Source organism: Phasianus colchicus, chromosome 16 (assembly GCF_987193195.1).
Source record: "Phasianus colchicus chromosome 16, bPhaCol1.hap1.1, whole genome shotgun sequence".
Classification (NCBI taxonomy): Eukaryota; Metazoa; Chordata; class Aves; order Galliformes; family Phasianidae; genus Phasianus; species Phasianus colchicus.
The window spans coordinates 4,635,496-4,655,093 of NC_143451.1; the positions used below are offsets into that span (position 1 = coordinate 4,635,496).

The window sequence follows — 19,598 nt, forward strand, 5'->3', positions numbered from 1 at the left end:
GTTTATAAGTCCTCTCATGAAACACACTCTACTGAGGAGAGGAGAGACTAATAACTCCCTGCAGTGCTGTGCATAAGATGTATTTGCATTCATTTATTGTTGTTTGCAAAGATTGTTGTCTGAGCTTTGAGGTGGAATTAAAATGATGCAATATATTCAGAAATGAAAGAAAAACTAAAGTATTTTCCCCATTCGCCATACAAAGAGGCTGATGCTTCTGGAGGGATGTGAATGTTGTCTGCAGAGTTTGTCTTTTTATTCTCTGCATTCTCCTTTTCTTATCAAGTTTCTTAGAAAGTTGCAAATGATGTAAGGCAGTTGGTGCATCTTGACCAAGCTATTTTTGTGTAATTTTCAAAGATAATGGGAAAGTTTCAAAAAAATATATATATATAACAATAATTCTCCTAAATGTCCATTGTCCCAAACCTCCCCATGCCTCACAGGGAATGACCATGGTGCTAGGAGTGCTATGCATTCCTCTGCAGCTGTGTTAAAAATTGCACTGTAGGGTTCAACGAAGACATTAATTATAACAACAACAAAACCCCCCTAAAACTCTTTGAAATGCCGCGGTAATTATGTACCTAAATTGAACTTTAATGAGAGTGCTCAATCTGTGTTGGTAATTGTGGCTGCTATTTATTCAGAAATGCTATGTACCTGCTGATATGCACAGCTGCTGCTGCACAGTTACTGATAACTGTCCTCTAACACTTCAGTGATAGTATGGCCACAGTGGAGTTTTGCTCGTAGTGTTTTGGCAGCTGGAAATTCACATGCATGTTCCTGGCAATTTGGGATGATACGTACAATCACCCAACAGGCTGATGGACCAACTCAGAAATGAAAAGATATTAAGAGGTGGTGACACTTACCAGAAGGACCATCCATAGTCCCATGAATGTGGCCTCCAGTCCTCTGGCCCGAGGCTGACTGTCACTTGGAACACTTGAGTATACATCATGTGTGCCACCATCCCCAGGAGACCTGAGAAGCAAAGGGCAGAACAGCTGAAATTTTTTTTTTTTACAGTTCTTGAGACAGCTGCTGCTGGGAGTGCTCTGAAAGCTCTGCTGCAGGCTTTGCTGTATTTTCACGTCTCCTGTTCTCCTGTGGAGGTGTGTGCTGAGGAAAGGTGTGACTGAGAGCTTGCTATTTTACATCGTACTGAAACCTCAATTAAGAGAAAAGTTAAAGAAAACCACTGAAGAAAATTCGGCACCATCAGCATCACCACCAACCTCGCTGCTGCAAAACAAGGGTATGCCAGCCAGAAGGCATCTCACAGCCTGACCCAGACAGGCCTCAGGTAAGAGAACAAGAAGAGACTCTTCTGTAGGCAATGCTAGGGTGGATGTGTTGGTTCCAAACAGAACTATATTTTAGCTGAATAATTGACAGATATGTAAATTTGTGCACTTAGAAAAAACACTTGGATGTTACCCAAGAAAGTTAACAGCATTCTTAGTAATGTGTGATGAGATAATCATAGGAAGACTTCTGACGATGCTTGCTTTGTGGCACAACTGTATTTTGCTGAGATAAGTGCAACTGGAAGATCAGGCAGTTGTATTACAGGCACTGTGCTCCCTGTGATGCTAAAGAGCAGAGCTGCAGTCAAGTCACAGGGTACATTACCACCAGTGTGGCTCCTCAGCTTCAGCAGAAAAATCTGCCTGTATTTTTTTTTACATCTAGACATCCCACTGAGGAAAAGCAAACCTCACTTTTCAAAAAATGGTGGCAAAAAGCAGCTCTGATGCTTAGAGAACTTTGCAGCTACAATAGTGAGATACAGCTGCTTAAGTAAGCATCAATCACCTGATGTCTCAGACCATTCATGTTTTTTCACTGGTGCCTTTCCTCCAAGTGGCAAATCCCAATTTTCTCTCCCCGAGACCCAAATTTTGACTCTTCTAAACTTGACTCCTGCTTACTTCCAGAATCAAAAGCACTTCATTAGTCTCACATCACACCTGTGGAATGACGTAGGGCAATTCTGGGGGAGGAAGCCAGGGGAATGATGTGTTTCTGTTGCAGGTATGGTAAGCAGGACCTTCAGCAAGGCAAAATTTATATTTGCTACAAACTGCTGCACAGGCTGAAGGAAGATATTTTATTACAGGGAACTGCAGGGAATTGCTCAGCTGCTTCATGTCAGTGTGACACACTGGGTAGTCAGGAGGAGGAAAGAGCAGATCCCACAGGCAGAACTGGGATTTCAGGAGGGTGGGAGGCCTCGCAGGAGCATGGCTTCACCTTCCTTGTCTCTGGCTACATTTCATTTCCAGAATTCATTGAAAGCTTGCTATACTTCTTAAGTAAATGGATTTTTCTCCAGCTGATGGTTATGATATCGATGTTAAGAATTTGTGCTTTCTGTTCCTATAATTTCTGCCAGTAGCCTTTCAGCCTTAATAAAACATTACAGACTACCCTGAGGCATGTCATTGTCACTCAGAGTCATTAGGAGGTTTGACACAGCCAGGACTAACTTCAGCAAGGCTGTTCTGTTTTTCTTGCCTACAGAACTTAGAGGGATGTTTCAGCAGTGTTCAGCCCATTTGCTGAGTGGGAGGCCAAGATGACAGTCCATTGACTCAGGTGAGTAGGAGGTCGTGAACAAGGGCTGCTGGAACACAGGGATGAAATTGAAGCTGGCACTTATTACTTTTTCTGCCTAATGGGAAGAGGGTTGGGAGTGACATCTGAACCAGAAAATTATGCTTTGGTAGTTTTTAGCAGACGTTTTTTTTTGTCCTCTCAGATTCACTTCTGATCAAAGTTGTATATCGCTAGCTGTATTTCAGTTTGAGGAGGTCCCTGAAGATTGACACTCCTTCACAAAAATGTGCATTGCATGTTATGATGTCTTTCAGCTTGAAACACAGCAGAACAAAATTCTCTTAATTCAGATGTTCTATCTTCCAGAGAAATCCATCCAGTTGTGCTCACAAAAGCCAGCTGTGGCTGGTTGCTTGTTAAAACCTGGGAAGGGGAGCTCTGAGCCAGCGTAGAGGTGAAGTGGTCCTTCCTTACGCGGTTAGATCTGATAACTTTTAGACCAGTGAATTCCTTAAGTTCATACACTGAGAGGCTCCAAGTACAGACAGAGCATGAAAACAGTCTGAACCAGTTGTTCTGAAGGATATACATGTCCCAAACTTACTCTTGGGATTTCTCCTAAGTGTGATTACTGGAATCTTTTTCATTCTCAGTCTTGCTAAAGAACAAGATAAACATCTTTCTTTGGTTTGGAGTGTCAAGCCTTCATATGTTCTTAGGATTAACACAGAAAAAAGAATTTTCAACACAATATATTTCTCATTTCCTATTGCATTATCAAAATGATGTTGCTGAAAAAGGAGGCTGAGACTCTGGTAGTGGCTGGGCAGGGTATGGGAGAGCCTAATTACTGCACTGCTGTTGTGAAATCAGAACTGTGCTTTTTTTTCTTCTCCCTGTCAAGAGGTGACTTTATTATGCTGCTCCAGCTCCCAGTGGAAGTGTGATAGTTCAATGGAGATAAGAGTCTTGTAGCCCCCATTTTTTATCCCTTCAGAGTTTTAGCATTTTGATTTGTCCCATTCTTAAGGCAAAAAAGGGAAAGGAACACTCATACCTGAAAGCACAGTGAAGACAGCAGCAAAGGCATTTAACTTGAGCCCATCTATTACACTGCTTGAATGAAAGAGCTCGAGGCACATAAGGCTGAATCCGACGACTAACAGCATGATGTATAACACCTCAGATACTACTGACAACCATAGGACACCTGCAATGTACAAGAGAAGCAACTGGTCACTTACTTGCTAAATACTTCCATGAGGTCAAAGGTAGTAAAAAATGATTAGGAAATCAGGAACAGCGGTAACTGGATATTCAAAAAGCTTAAATTTAGTAGAAAAAGCTTAAATTTAGTAGACAACCACCTAAACTCTGAAAAATAGAAAAGGTGATGAATGGAGATCTGAAGAATGGAAGGGTGATAAAGATATTAGAGAAAGAACAAGCTGTTGCTTAGGATCCCAGCTTGGCTAGAGAACCTCTTTTTGAGAACCTAGAGCATCTCAACTCCTGTGACCCAAAGCATAGCATATGGAGTCTATTTTCCCCCCACTGTACCATGACTTAAATAAACAGAATCTAGAATGCATGATGGTGATGGCACACATAATTTAAAAGTATGGTTAGTGGGAGATGTCCAGTCTTGGACTTCTTTTTGGCAAGGCTGTTCAAAGAAAATATTTCCTGTCCAGGTTTGAAATACATAATACTTGGGCTTTATTCTTAGAAACTCCCTTTTGCAGAAGTTAGTGTTTTGCAGAATGATTGTACTGCTGTGGGTTTTTGGAGATCCAATCATGTATCTGCTGCTGGGCTGAATATGAAAGCTGCCAAAATACTGGTGGGGTGAAGCCAAGTATTTATAATCAGTTGAAAAGCTGCAGGTAAAAATAATAATTGTGCAGCCTTCTGTGTCCTCAGCCCCTAGGTACAATCCCTCAGGTGAAGGGAAGAGTTGATGTGCCCCATCTGAACCTTGTTTTGCAGCTCTTTGGGGTTGTCCACAGATACGTGGTTCTGGTTGCATTGTGGTAGTGGCCATGTGAGGCTGATGCATTTGCTGTAGATGTTACACTTGGAAATTTCAGTACAAAACCTCTAGCAGGATCTGCTGAGTCTTTAAAAGTCAGCAAGCCATGGGGTAAATGTGAGAGGATGGTAATGATAATAGTAAGTCCCTGCCAGATTCCCAATTGCTGTTTCAGCATTGAGGACCTGCTAGAATTCTTCTGTACATTTGCTAGTGTAACTGCTAGAGAATTGACCTGGAAACAACAAGCAGCGATGGAAAATTTCAGCCTAAGCAATTGAAACATGGAAAATTAAGCATTTGAAGACAATGGTGTATATTAGAAAAATGCTAGTTGTAACCATAGAGACTACCACAGAATTCACTTATATTTATACATTCTCTCCTCACTGTAAGAACATGTATGATAATGTATGTAGTTGAGCTTAGTGAATCAGATACCCAGTCTCACTTTCATCAAATATTTGAGTCTTATCAGTGACCAGGATGATCCCAGCTCACATTTTGTCTGAGAAACTGCATCTGATTAATACGTGTGATTATTTGTCACCATATCTGATTTTTTGAGTTCTTAAACAGTGCTGCAAAGATAGCTGTAAACAAGCCTTTTAATTTCTTACACTGACTTTGTGTAATGCTGCATCTATCAACAGCAAACAGCTGCTTTTTTCACGTCTATTAGTCAATTTGGAATCAAGGCAACTGGCAACACTTCTCTGAAAAGAAATAGAGAGAGAGACACAGCCAAGGTATTGTTCTGAGATACTGCAGGATTAAGGAGAGATTTTACCTCATTTTCTTAAAACCCTAAGTTTCTATAGCAAGAAAATGATGAAATGAGTCGGAATGAGTCAGATTATGTAAACCTGATTGTAACCTGAGGCAGCTGTAAGTCCTGAATAACTAGTTCAAATTCAGAAATTCCTCTACCCAACCTTGATAGAATAACACAGAGCGTGTCTGCCCCAATGTTTGTTTATTCCCCATTTTAACTTCTGGGGATACTCACTGCTGATACCTACAGACCAGAGTAGTGCTGTAGCAGTGATTGTAGTTCAAGGCTGTGGTGTGGCTCTGTCCTCTATTTCACTGGATATGTAATCTATCCTCTTGTTTCAACCCCTCTTCTTGCAAGGTTTCCTTTGTCTCCACCTGACCTATGCACTGGTGGGTGACCCCTACCCTCACCCTGCTCAGACTCACATCTCTCAAATAATCATATGCATGCATTTGCTCTGATCATCTCCAGCATCTTTCCAGGGCATTAAAGGTCAATCTCCTTGGGCTGTGCACAACAGTGCTGAGCACAGCATCTCCCAGCACCACTGTAATATTAGTGTTTACTAGTATTAGTAACACAGACATTTCTAAGAAAAGTGCTTCAATCTGCCTCGCATGCACTGTACCAATCTCTGGCTTGCTTCCAAATTAAATGCAGATTTGAGATTCTGGGAATTGAAGGGGCCTCAATACTAAGTCCTGATGCTGAACATTGTTTGATGTAAGCTTATAAAGTAATCATGATTCATTTTCTGAGCAGATGAAAAAGTTATTTTCACCTGAGAGCCAGACCTAGATTTATTTGGTAAATAAAACATGTCACCCATTGTCTGTTTTGTTCAGAGTTATATACAACCAAAAATACTAACTTCACCTTCAAAGTTCTGGTGATTCTTTTTGCTCTGTCTCTCTCCAGCCTGATTGCTATTGCTTCCTCCCCAGCTTCCAGTGCAAAGCTTATCAACCTCAACACCCTGTTCCAAATGATGAACTGCAGTTGTCATTCACTCACCTTTCGGTTTGTAAATTTCATTTTGCCCAAAGAAACCAAGAGCTTGGAGATTTTCTAAGCTTCCAGAAGCACAGACAATTCATTAATATTTGTACGCTGTCACTGCGTTCCATCATCACACTATTAAATAAGCGATCTGATGCAGTTTATAAGGAGTAGGAGAGAAAGGCAAGCTTCAATGTAAATGTCATCAAGAAGTAATCTGAGCCAATTGCTTTAAAAAGTTAGGAAAGCCAGTGTGGTTTTACTGACCGTATCAGGATTCCTACATTTTGGCTTCTGGAGTTTACTTCAAGTATGTAAACTGCATGTAGGCTGCCTATTGCACACCTAGGAACAGGTGCTTGAAACTGGATGCTACAGACACAACCGTAATGAGTTTGAGAAATGCTGGGGGACTACAGAGATGCACAGTTTGTCTCTATGGAAGGGCCCAGAGGGCAAAGCTGCAGCTCCCGGAGCCCAGCACATGGGGACACAACATTTAGCACAGCACTAAGAGGCAGAAGGGGGAGGAGAAATTCTGCTCAGGTCAGTGTGGTACTGCTTGGGGACTGTATGTTGATGCACTGAAAGAATTGTGACAGAGCTGGGAATGAGGGTGGTGGTTATCAGAGGCTGTCCTCGATAGGGGATGGAGATGCTTATCTATCAACATGACTTGCTGTTTTGCGTTGTTTACTGCATGCCAGGGGCTGTGATGCTGCAGAGGACTTGCCTAGGCTCATCTGACCCTCACACTATTTATTGCATCTTGCAGCTCATGCGTTATGTGGGATACTGCTAGAAGTAGCCTTGATTGTCTTCAAAGTGACTGTAGAGTTCAGAGAGGTAAGAGTGAAGGGCACAGTAACCCTGTTGGTCAAAGAGAAAGCGACAGGAGGAAGGAAAGCAGTGACTGGTTGGTGTCACAGGAAGTGCTTTGAGTTCTCTAACCGTAGGTGTCTGAGTAATAAGAGTAGTAAGTGCTGCTGAGAGAAATAGGTTCCATCTGGTCAAACAGGAGGAGGAACTTTTTTCCAGTACGGTACAGAGAGAGTTTGTTGTGGAAGGTATGGACATCTCTTCCTTCTTTGAGTCCTGGTCCTACCCAGAAGGCAGGATCAGGACCCTCACATCTTACTGTACATCGAATATCTGCTTTGTACCTTTTAAAAAGAATCTGTAATACAGGGAGAAGGTAAGTAGCACACATGGAATTTACACAGTTGTATGTCCTTTCCTGCCTGTTTTGAGTTTGAATTTCATCTGAAAGAATAACATCCTGCAAATGCAAGCTGTATCTGCGTTCTGCATCTTCATGTAGAAGATGATCAGAAGCAGAACAGTTCTTCTTTCTCGAGAGAATGTCTCCTTGTTCTGTGCTTATGTTGAAGTGATCTCCCAATGCACTGCTCCCAACCTGAGATTTATCAAGCAGTCCCTTGCCAGGACTTAACTCCACTTCCAGCCTCAGAAGCCTCCTTCCTGCAAAGCAAAGAGCTCCATCTCTAGGGGAGACCTCAGTTGTTCCATGTGACAGGCAAGAAGCTCTCTGGAGGATTTTTCTCTTCTTTCTCTGTCTTCTCTTGTTGCCTTTACTATCTCAGTACCTATTAGCCTCTGTCCCCTGCCACCGTGGTTTGTCTGACTTAACTCAGCCTTTAAGAAAATATTTCCTTCGGAGTAGTCAGCACTTGGTTCATTAGGAGTCTCCCACCTGGATGGCCTTCACCTCCAAGGGTCTGTATTCTTCTCAACATTTGGTCTTTGTCCTGTGTATGCTTTCGGCTTGCTTCTTCACTAAACTGTTATGTGAGAACAGAGCATTGCCATGAGCTCATGTACAGAGCTCGACAAAGATGTGTGTGTTAAGCCAAGGACGTTCCTTGTAAATGCAGAGAGGTTCCAGCTCCTGACTGCCTCTTCCTCACAATGTGCAGCATTAGTCAGGCAGTGTCTCATCCCTGCTCACCTTGCAGTGCTATGGCAGCAATGTATGACTTCCTAACAAAGAATGGTCTTCTACTTTAAAACAAAATTAAAGCAGAACTGTTTCCCTTACACTCCCATATGTGTATTCTCACAAGCAAAATATATTCAGACAGTATTTTCAGGATTCCCTGAAATGATACTGGGTAAGAGGAATACTGCCTGTCAAGTCCACCTCACACCTCCTGAGCTTTTAGCAGGTTATCAGCAATGTGCTATGCTCTTGTCTCAGACAGGAGCTGACAGCAGTCTCACTGTTATGTCTCTATTACACATCACAATTTACTTGGTGTCCTGTGTCTCCCAGCATGGTGTCATGAGAAGCTACATGTAGATAGGAGGATTTTGATGACTTAGTAATCTCATTACCATCAACACCTGCTGTTCTGATATGCCTTATCTTGCCATTTCTTCCCTAGGTGTCTCTACACTAACCAGCCTAGCACATCCTCAACAGTCTAGCTGGCAATGATAGAAATCTGTGTATTGTGGGTCACTTTGGCTCTTTGCTCCTGTTCTGTGAGTGTTGTGTGGGGATATGTTGCAGGTGGGATTGTTCTGGAGCTGAACACCACAAATTGTGGAGCTGCTCCTGGAGGGAATGGGTCTTAATCTTCAGGACAACCCTGGAAAAGCTAAAGCCTTGTAAGTATGTGACTTGGGACGAGTTACCAGGAACGTGGGATGATGGAGCTGGGGCAAACTGAAAAAGTCCATCTATGTTGACTTAAATCATAGGATTCTTCCTTCAGAAGGCCCTTTTTATAGTCTGATTTCAAGGCAGATTGTCCTGTGATAATCTCTGCCTAAGATGAAAATATAGTGCTGCTGAAAGCATACTTTTTCTTTCTTCTGTTGTTTAGAGATTATTAGATCAACAAATTAGCCAGGACATTAGTGAATTTGTTTGCATCCCTGAGCATTGCACTACTGTTGTTTCCTTAGCAGCGTGTTGTCTTTGTGGAGTTCCTGGTGCAAACCATCAGTGCTGCCTCTTCACAGGACTGAATTCTGCCTTTCGGATCACCCCAGGAAAAGACTCAGCCTCTGAATCAGCAGAATTGGATGCAAAGGAAATGTATTTCCCTGCAACTATAAACAAATGAACATACTGCTCATTGTGATTGAAAAGGTAATTGTTATTCACAGGATTGCTGAAACTTGAGGAACTCGAGTACATGATAACCATCTGACAAGATCAGTCCCTTGTTCTTCTGGCAGATAGTGGAGGGCAGCATCAAACAGATTCGTAGATACTAAGTGCATATCTTCAAAAGTGGTGATCATGTTGAGTGCAACTGCTGCACAGTGACAACATGCTAACAAAAGGATGCTGCAGGCAATTCTGGAATGGAAAAATGAGGCAAGCAGAATTTATTTTTGACAATGAGATAAAGAGGCTTTACCTCCGCCTGTAATGAGTCTCAAGGATGAAAAATTCTTCACTAAACTTGAATTTATTCAAGTATGTCAACCCTGAGCATCAGGCAAGGCACTGTAAATGAACACACTATTACCTCTCAGCAAGGAGCATCCTGAATCAGAAGTTTTCAATGCTGAGTTTCCTTTGAAAAAGGAATCCTGAAAAATGTCACAGAAATTATACTTAAAAGAACTCCAGGCATCATGCCACATTTTGATGAATTCCTGATTAAGCAGTCCAAAGAACAGTGTGGTTAATGACTTCTAGAAGTGTTGAGCAGGTTTAGGCTGTACAGTACCCAACTGAAGAAGTATAAATACGAAACTGCAATCACTGCTGCTGTCTTTGTAGGGTATTCTGCTGGTTTGCATCTCTGGCCTTTTTCATTTGGAGAAAGAAAAACTAAGGGCTGTTCAGAATGCTCTGAGCAGAAGTACAAATCAAAGCACCAAGTACTCTTTGTTCAAACCCACTGCAATTTCCTGTCCTGAAAAATAAGCAACGGTTGTGACCATACCTTTTATATGAGAGCGAGCTCTGGTTAAATTGACCTCAAGAATGGGAAGAAATTATTGATATATGCTTCAGTGCTTTTTCCTTACAAGACGATTCCTGGCTGTCTTATGTTAGTAAAGCCATTCCCAGACTTGTTTGCAATTGGAGCTGAAATAGCCAGAATTCAATGCTGTCTGAATGAGACCGTGCTGATAAAGAAGCCTTTGCCTCTGTTTGTGGTATCACAAAGTTCCATAACTTCATCTACTGTTGTGCTTCTGAGAATAACGCAGCTGGCAAACCAGTTCTAGAGAATATAAAAACACATCTATGCCTTCTATTACATGCAGATACAACCACGCCCAGTGTGTATGATTACGTTATTTGTTGAAAATTCAGAAAGTTGATTTGTGATGCCAGCTCCTTGTGCCAACAGCTTCCGATGCCAGATTGCAAGGCCCGTCTCCAGATGAAATAACGATACTGAAATCCCATCCTGGCCCGTTTCTCCAGGTGGTCAGGTCACGAAATTGACTGTCAAAAATCCAGCATTAGTGCCTGTTCTCAAGGCAACACTAAAGAGGCGGCTGACAGTGGAATTGCTGTTAAGAGTTCAAAGCATTTTTAATCCATAAACATGAGCTGTTTGCTCATAAAGAATCTCTTCTGGGAAAATCGTACCGCTATTCCTGAAGGAGACTGCTGAGTCATGTTAACTGTGTTGTACGTGGTGCAGGCAGGAATGGTGTGCACGGAGATATTAGTCATACATTTTTGGCTGGTGGCTTGAAAATGTGTGCTGCCTGCCAAACCAGTGACACGGCCTCCTGAATGCCCCGCTATTCCGTGAGCGATGCGCGGGGAGCCACGGCCTGAGGTCTGTATTGATTCCTGTGGGCCTTTTCCAACAGAAATACAGTTTCCTTATTATGGTAAACTTATATTCAGAATATCGCAGTGGGATTTTATCCTCCTTGGAAACAACTCCTGCCTCTGTCTGTGCTCCCCACTGAAGGTAGAATGTGGTGACTGCTCACCAGATGTTCTATTGGGAGAGCTGCCCTCCTGGCTGATGGATTCAAGGATCTGACCAAAGCGGTCTCATTTTAGCTGTGCCACTGTGCCACGCTGTCCCTGTGCAAGTCATAATACTGGGCCAGTGTTAGGACAGCTGAAGAGATTTCAAAAAGCTTTATACTTGCCAGATTCCTTGTAATTCACTGCTAAATATCTGCTCTGACAGTCAGAAGGAATTCTTCTGAGCTATGATGTGACATCATCTCAAATCACTCCTCTGTCACCTCAAGCTTGATCTGTCTGGAAGTTTCTGATACAAGCAGTGTGTTTTCGACATCACATTTCATATGATAAAAAGTCTCTATGTGATAGAAACAGTGGGACTGAGCAATGTGTCTGCCGCATCAGTGGAAATCTAGTTATTTCTTTAACATTATTTTCTTTAATATTCCATTCCAGAATGAGTAGCACAGTGCTGCTAGTGCACTGACAGCTCCTTCAACGTTCACAGAATAGATCCTGCTTTTTCTGATGAGTGCTACATAGACTTAATGGTTATACGGTTTTCTTGCTCTACTGACTTTTAAGATGTTAAGTGACATTTTCTCTGCATTTCTGGTCCTCTCCCTCTCATTTCTTCTGATTTGGGTTTTCTTCCCCCTATGTTTCTAAGCACTCCGTCAGAGCTCTGCTTTTCCAGACTTGTCTTCTGTGTTGGAACTGACACCTGGATCTCACATTAATTGCTCCACTTCACATTCATTGGAAGAGAAAAGAGAGGAAAAATATACAAACAGGTACGCATTGTGAAATGTTGTACATCTTGTTTGGGAAAAGCATTAATGTAATCTTAAATTGGTCGTGTAAATCTCGTGCTTTCTCTTCCAGTTGCTTTCTGATGGTTTGAGTCATTTGCTCATGTCTGCTGCTTCAAGACTGGAATTAAAAGCCAGAAATGTTGGAATGATCAATAAAAATTGGTGAAAGGAATAAACCTTGAGCATGCTGTTGTGGCTGGCATAGGGACTCAGCTCTGAGCAGTCAGTCCATCTGTTGGTTAATGCAGCCTCATAATATCAGACCATCTGCCTGCTCCTCTTGTGCTGCAGTGTAGAAAAAGTGGAATGAGAGAGACAGACCACAGAACTCAGTAAAACTTCCCTCTAAAGCAAAGAAAGCTTCATAATCCTAAGAGCCATTGGATATATCTAAAACTATCTGCTCTTGTAAAACAACTAAGGCAGTCAAAAAAAGCTCCCAGAGAAGAGACTGCAGTCTCAGAACTTGAAAGACCATTTGACAAATGTAATCACCAGGATCTGTGTAGCTGATAGAAGAAATGCCAGCGGTTTTGTTTAGCTGTAGTTCTTCATGGGTTTCTGTGTTTTGGAAGGTGAGGTTGTGCTGTGAGCTAAACAAAAAGATTCTCTTTGCCATGCTGATGTGGTTGCTGTGTCTTTTTGTGGTTTTGACTTTGTACTTGGTTCTGAATTTAATCCTGTATGTGACATTGAACAGACTGAGGAATATCTTAGTTCTGTGTTCTTTTTCCTACTGCGCGTTCGGTTGAGTAACATAACGTGAAAGATCATGAAAAATACTCTAAAGACTCAGAACTGTCCCATAAGCATTAATGAGTATATTTTGGCTAAATGTTCCCTCTGTAGAGCTGCAGTTCAGGCTTGGTCATGTACTTCCTCAGTACTGGGCTGAGGGATGAATTATACTCAGACCTTGCAGCTAGCATTCCCCACGGCAGAGATGCAATATTCTCCAGACCTTTTGCATTATCAGCATGAAAAGCAAGCTTACTGCTTGCAAATTTAGCTGGAATTCTGCTCTTAAGCATGATTTCTTCTTATATTTGCCTGGCTTTTAAAAATAACTTATGATTCATAATAGATGTGTAATAAACAAACAAACAAACAAAAAGTGAAAAACCCCATGGATAAAAGTTAAGCAACAAGGTAAGTAACATATTGTTTCCTCCTGTGTACTTAACTCTCCTACTACAAGTGCACAGGTACTGGTCTGCATGAGTGTGTATGCATATATATATATATATATATATATACACACATATACTCTATTACAGTTCTATTAAAACTAATGTAAGCAAAATGTAAAATATATCAGAAGACAATGGGAACCGTTTGGAAAAGTGTACAATTCCTTAGGGAGAACCAATCATTTCTTTTCACTGGATGGAGATCTCTAGGCAGTCGAAGCCCTTTCAGAAAAGCTACCCTCTTTTTCTTCACTTCCACAGTACATAACCAAAAAGTTGTGTTGGTTTTTTATTGTATCTTAGCTATTCTGAATTTCATTTGTTTTCCAGCCTGAAATCCACTTCGTGCTCTCCTTCCCATGCAAAAGAGCATTCCCTATCTTTGAGTATCACTGTCATTCTCCTCTCTGTCTCTTTAAATATTATTATATCCTTTTTTGAGCTGGGGGTGGCAAGGGAGGGCTGAGGAGTGCACGCAGTGCTGTGGGTGGGTACATCATGAATACATGTGGTGTTATGGAGATTTTTTTTTGTTTTGTTCTTCATTTCCTACAATGATCCTAATATTTATTTTCATCTTTTCTTAAGCTCTGCAGAGCAGTGAATTGATGTTTTCATAGAAGTGTCTGTCATCACCCCAAGAACTCTATCCTGAGTGGTTAAAATTAATTCAGAACCCATCACTATATATGCAAAGGTAGGATTATTTGCATTTATCAACATAGAATATTGTCTGTTGATATTTTCTCAGTAATTGCAATCACATTTTCCTGCAATCCCCTTTTTTTCAGCGCCATGAACAGCCCATTATCAGCAATAAGCTGTTTGTCCATTTTTTCAAGCAGTTCTGACTGTGTGGGAGAGCACAGGCCTCTGTGCTGTTGCCTGTGGAGAGGTTTTAGCTGAGCCATTGGTTTCTTTTCATCAGCTTTTGTTTTTGTTACATCCCCTCCTTCCCAAGGTTTTTTTTTTTGACTTACTGCTTTTGCAAGGATGCTAAATGTGTATTTATTAGTCACAGATGTGAAGCATCTCCTGGTAACACTTTGAACCAAGCTTTCTGCTCAGGAAAAAAGCGAAGAGCTACAAGTTTCTCAACTCATTTCTCCATGTCCATTAAGTTTCTTCAAATTTTAGCCTCTGCATCATATCTAGAGTGATGTTTTCTCAGCCTGTGTGTCCAGAGTTTTGAAGTTTTCTCCTGATATTTTCTTTTTTGTCCTCATACCATCCCTGCTCCCAAATCTGACCCTGCTATTGATAGCTAACCCACTTCTTTAATTCTGTACTTTTTGTCTGAGCATGGAATCGTCTGAGATTTGTGTTGTTTGTTAATGATGTTACTCTGTTGTTCTTGTTCAACTTCAGTACAAGACATCTGCTTTGACTTTCGGTGCAATCAGTGCCATGACGTTATTGTCCTTCTAGTTATCTTTCTCTTGTCAAATTTCTGATACACCAGTTATGTCAGTACCCATTAAAATCAGGCATCTTGTTTTTCTTCTCATTAGCTGCTATTGTAGCACTGGCTTAAAAGCTTGTATAGTTTTGGCTAAGCTTTCTCTTTTTTCTGTGCTTTGTTTAGGTGAGACTTTATTTACTTCTTGTTTGTCATCCTAGTTTTGCCAGCTGCTTTTCAGACAGCACAGATTTTTATTTTTCATCTCTACAGGATGCATCATCACGAGCTGTGTAGAGGACATACAGGAGTCATTTTCTATCTCTGCCAGTGCAGTCTATAATTTAAAAAGTCCCCTGTAACATTTTTGAGCGTTAAATACTCACCAGCAATGAACATTTTCCTTCTGTAAGATTTTATGCTGCCTCAATTTTCATGGTGTCTAAAAGGTCTTGTTTATTTTATGCATGTGAATTTCCCTGTGAATAAGTAAAAAGCAGTGCTGTGCAGACAGTTGCTGATGACCTGCCATTTTGCTATTTTTTGTGGGTATTGTTCCACGGATTTGACTGTTGAAGCAAGTGAGGTCTTACAGAACACTAGAGTAGTTTACCATCCTTGTATGTACCATCCTTGTAAAGAGATTGTCCAGTGAACCTATATGTGAATCTTGCCCTATGTTGGTGCAAAGATCTCAGTTTTGAGTGAACAATGATCTTTTAGCTTGCTCTGAAGCAACTTCCCAACAGGACTCCTCAGGTCAGAGCAAATCATTCTCCTTCTGCCCTCACTGTCGTTGTGGTTAACAGCTGACATTTATGTTATTTAGAGAAGGATGAGGGAGTTCAAACCTCCATGCTGCTCTAAGCATGGGGAGGAACAGGCCTGTATTTGTGTATACTTGTCATTCATCAGGTCACTTGATGGGACTTATTGCCACCTTTTGTTTTACACCATGGTGCCCCAGTTTCCGGACATGATATTCAGCCATGGTTTCTTCCATGTCAATGTATTCTCTACGGCCCTGTGGATGTTCTTTTGGGCACAGATCTGCAGGGATGGGAGAGGGGAGATAGAAAGTGAGCCCAGAAGGGCTGGTGAGAGATGGAGGATGATGGAGCATGTCGCAGCCCAGTGTGCTGGGTGGGCACTGATGGAAAGAAAGTTGTGTTGAACAAGCAAGGTCTTGAGCAGCCCATAGGCAGAGGAAAGGCTGGGAGGTGCATTAAAAGATGCACCAAGTAGTTAAAAACTGGATGTGCTTTTCAGTGTAACAGATCGGCGCCCCTTACTAAACCAGCTACCCTTTTTTTTTGATGTCAACATAATCAGCAAGAATGAAATTTTAATTTGCATTGTTGAGAAAATCCCAGGGACGATTCAGAACTTGAAGATCACGTGGCAGCTTTCTTCCAGCTCCTTTTGGAAATAGTTGCTATCTTATTATTCATTTCTGTAATGAGAATTAGAAAATAGAAGCCTCCATGGGACCCAAAACCAACTGCTCCTTGAGAGCCCTCTAAAAGTCCTGGCCAAAGTAACCTTGTTAGTAACCTGTTATCCTACCTTCCTTCACCATTAGTGAATGAATAATGTCATAATAAATGCAGACACAGAAAATATTTCTTTCTCATTATATCTACCATCACAAAGCTGATTTTGCTAAGCAGATTTAGCGCTAACAACCAGCAATAGCTAATAAATTCAATGTTAGGCTTACAGGGTTCTGACAGATTGTTGGCAGCTGTCTTAAGAGCAGGGAAGGGCTCTCCAAGTGTAGGTTGGAAGTGTTTATTTATACCACACTGTGGGTCTGTTTGCCCCAAATCCTGCTGCTCAGATCTGCCTCCTTTTAGTAGGTGGCACTGGTGCAATATATACAAAAGCTGTAATAGCTGAACAGAAATACAATATCCAGATCAGCATGAGTGGACTAAAGATAGGGAGCTCAAAATCGTAGATCCTTATGCTTAAACAGTGAAAATAAGAAACAGGTTTTCATTTACGAAAGTCAGATCTGTGGTAAGGATGCACCTGGGCCTCACCATGTATTTTTAAAATTTTCCCGTAGATGTTTCAGCGACCAACTTTTCTCTATTAAAAAAGTTTTTAAATATTCTGATGGGGTTTTACTCTGACTTGTTGCTCATCGGTGATGGACTGTAGAAAAACTTGTTACACAACGAGACTATGTCTGTGCTTAGGCTTCCTTCTAGCATGCCTTCAAAGGGAGAGATGATGTGCTTGGAAGTATTTTGACAGTCTCCAACAAGCTGTACTTAGCCAAGAAGTTGGTGAGACACAGGCCTGATTTGGAGCAGAGAAAGCCAACTTGAAAGAAAACTCTGGAAAGCTGAGTCCCCAGTTGCAGTAATTGAGCATGCATACCTAGAGACATTTTGGATATTAAAAAAACCTTGAACAACCACTTTTTAGTGGTAATTCATGCTAAGAATGTGTATAGAAAACGAGCAGAAGTCTCATTGTAAAGACAAGTTGTGTTCCCAGTTACACAATGTTCTGTGAAAACCAAAGCATGGTAGTACAGCTGAGCTCAGAAAAACGCCCTCAATTTTTATGTATTTGCTGCATTTTTATCATATCTTATTTACTTGGAAGAAGAATCAAATATCTGGCCCAGCACCACTACTGAATAGCTGCAAGCTTCTGCCCAGTGTGCATGCTCACAAGAATCTGGAGGTGTACGCAGGTTTTTCAGGGCTTCAGAGGTGGGAAAATCTGTCTCCTGCCCCTTGCCAGCAGCTGAGCACAGTTATCCAGCTACATACCTTTCCTAAACAGGTTTTCACTTTGGAATTTGGATGATCCTCTGCAATCATCTGCTCTGAATACCTTCATTGCTCTGCTTGAGAAACACATGTTAAAACGCTGATTTCTCTGATTTCTTTTGGAATATTATCACAGCACAATGGATAGTTGTCAAGTCAATGCTGAGTGACAGAATGAAGAAATTAAAGAAATAAAGAAATTAATTAAAGAAATTAAAAATTAAAGTTCTTTCTATTTACAAAAGAACAGAATAGGTCTATAAGTTAAATAATTTGCAGTGAAAGCAAGCTGGGCATCATTGAACACAGCTTTCTTTTCACGTGTGATGGAAGTATCTCATGACAATACAAGGCTGATGGTGAAGAAATCAGGTTGGCAACATTTCAGTTGATACACAATTGCAGAATCTTTTCTGTTTTTCTTTATAAGTCAGGTAGTTGGTATTTTCTACTTCCAGCTGAGCATTCCCCTCACTTTATGTGAACATGTCATACAACTGCATGGAATAGCTTCAGAAATAGAAGTAATTTTGTTCACTAAAACTGCACCAAAAGAGCTTGACTTCTTTGAAAACAAAAAATAAAGTAGCCTAGAAATATACGCTGATACCATGCAGCAACTCTAAAAGTGCTATGGAAAAAAAACTGCTGACAGCGTTTAGCAGCACCAAAAAAAAATAAAATAAAATACTTTAAGTACTAAGTGCTGTTTTTGAATGAGCGTGGGTGATGCATTATGAACCCTAATGAACTTGCACAGAAAATGGATGAAGCACAAAACCATCCTCGTGCCTTTCTAACAGACAGGCTGTGCTTGTCTCGAGTCCTTCTCAAATCATGCAGTGTCTGCTTGGCCTTGTGCTTTTGTTGCCTTTTCTGCTCCTTTTACGTCTTTATCAATGTCCTTTATATCTCCTTTCACATTTCTCTCCTTCGGGCTAAAGAATCTTAGTCTTTCTTGTACAGAATCTTCTAGAACTCTGAATACTCTTGCTGCCTTTCTGTGAACTGGACTAGAAGGGAAAAAAAATACCACTGTGTATTCTGTATATGGGAGAGGCTCTTGGTCACGTACAGTCATTGTGCAACAGGATATTCTCTGCTCTGTTCTCAGGCCCTTTCCTTGGGATTCCTAAAGTCCTGTTTGCTTTTTGCTGTCTACTGAATGTGGAGATAATAGTTTCAAATCTGTTCAGTCCCAAGGTCACATTTCTGTATGTAAGGTTTAGCTCACAGCTCATCAGTGTTAGTAATCCCAGGATTGTTTTTCCCTTATGTTTGCTTACAAGTTTGCTTACAATGACCTTCATAGAGACTGTTAGTATTTCTCTCACTGAATACCCGACTAGTTTATTAGCAGTAATCATCCTTCTCTTTCAAGCTGTCCAGCTTATCAGCAATTCAGACTGAGAACAATTGTTCCTTACACCACTCACTGCCACTGTCAGACTTCAGGAAGGTACCATTTGCTCAGAAGGCTTTGGGACTGTCTCACGTGATCTAAAACATGGTGTGTGTGTACAAATGTGGGTTTTCACATCCTTTGGATTCTCCAGAAGTTCATGAGGAGCACGGAGGGCAGCACAAGGATCGTCTGCCTCTGTGGCTGTGGGCAGAGTGCTTGGCTTTCAGCTGGAAGCAGGATGTGATCAGCTTCCCAACTTAGTTAATTGAATTCTACCTTTTATTTTATATTTCTGATGATGAATACTATTGAGAAATATGGACTAAATTGCTATGGGGGGATGTGCACGTACAGTACAGGGGTAAAGGAAAGCTTTGCAGCCTGCCCTTCCTTTGCACCAGATTATTTTCCCTCTCTTCTTTCCTTGATGTTAGGTCACACAAGCAGTTACATGATTCCCCCTCACAAAGAGACGTTTGGGACCTGAAAGTAAGTGTCACTGCAATTTTCTGACTATAAATGTCTCCATGGCCTGAGGAAACTATGCAGTGTCCTTCCTTACTAGAGGAGGCAGGGAAATGTCTGTATTACAATATAAATCTTAATTTACGTTGAAAAAAAAAAAAACACCAAACAGCTGAATGAAAAAGGAATGCATCAGAGAAATGACAGGTCTGCAGGAACTGAGTAAACAGCTGT

General features: G+C 41.2%; 1 protein-coding gene and 1 long non-coding RNA gene across 3 annotated transcripts in view; one reads left to right on the forward strand and one right to left on the reverse strand.

Annotated features, from left to right (window-relative positions):
- GSG1L (GSG1 like) overlaps positions 1-19,598 on the reverse strand; it is an 84,300-nt gene that overhangs the window by 19,305 nt on the left and 45,397 nt on the right. For both annotated transcript variants that reach the window (XM_090151858.1, XM_090151859.1), the window contains 2 exons: positions 3,626-3,778; positions 879-990 (listed from right to left, as the gene is read on the reverse strand). In XM_090151858.1, the coding sequence (XP_090007984.1) occupies positions 879-990; positions 3,626-3,778 (265 nt within the window). The remainder of the gene's footprint in view (positions 1-878; positions 991-3,625; positions 3,779-19,598) is intronic.
- Positions 991-19,466, forward strand: LOC149915734 (uncharacterized). The gene is made up of 6 exons (XR_016471802.1): positions 991-1,312; positions 2,533-2,607; positions 8,911-9,008; positions 11,972-12,095; positions 13,895-14,003; positions 19,334-19,466. It is a non-coding gene; the product is annotated as an uncharacterized LOC149915734 (long non-coding RNA).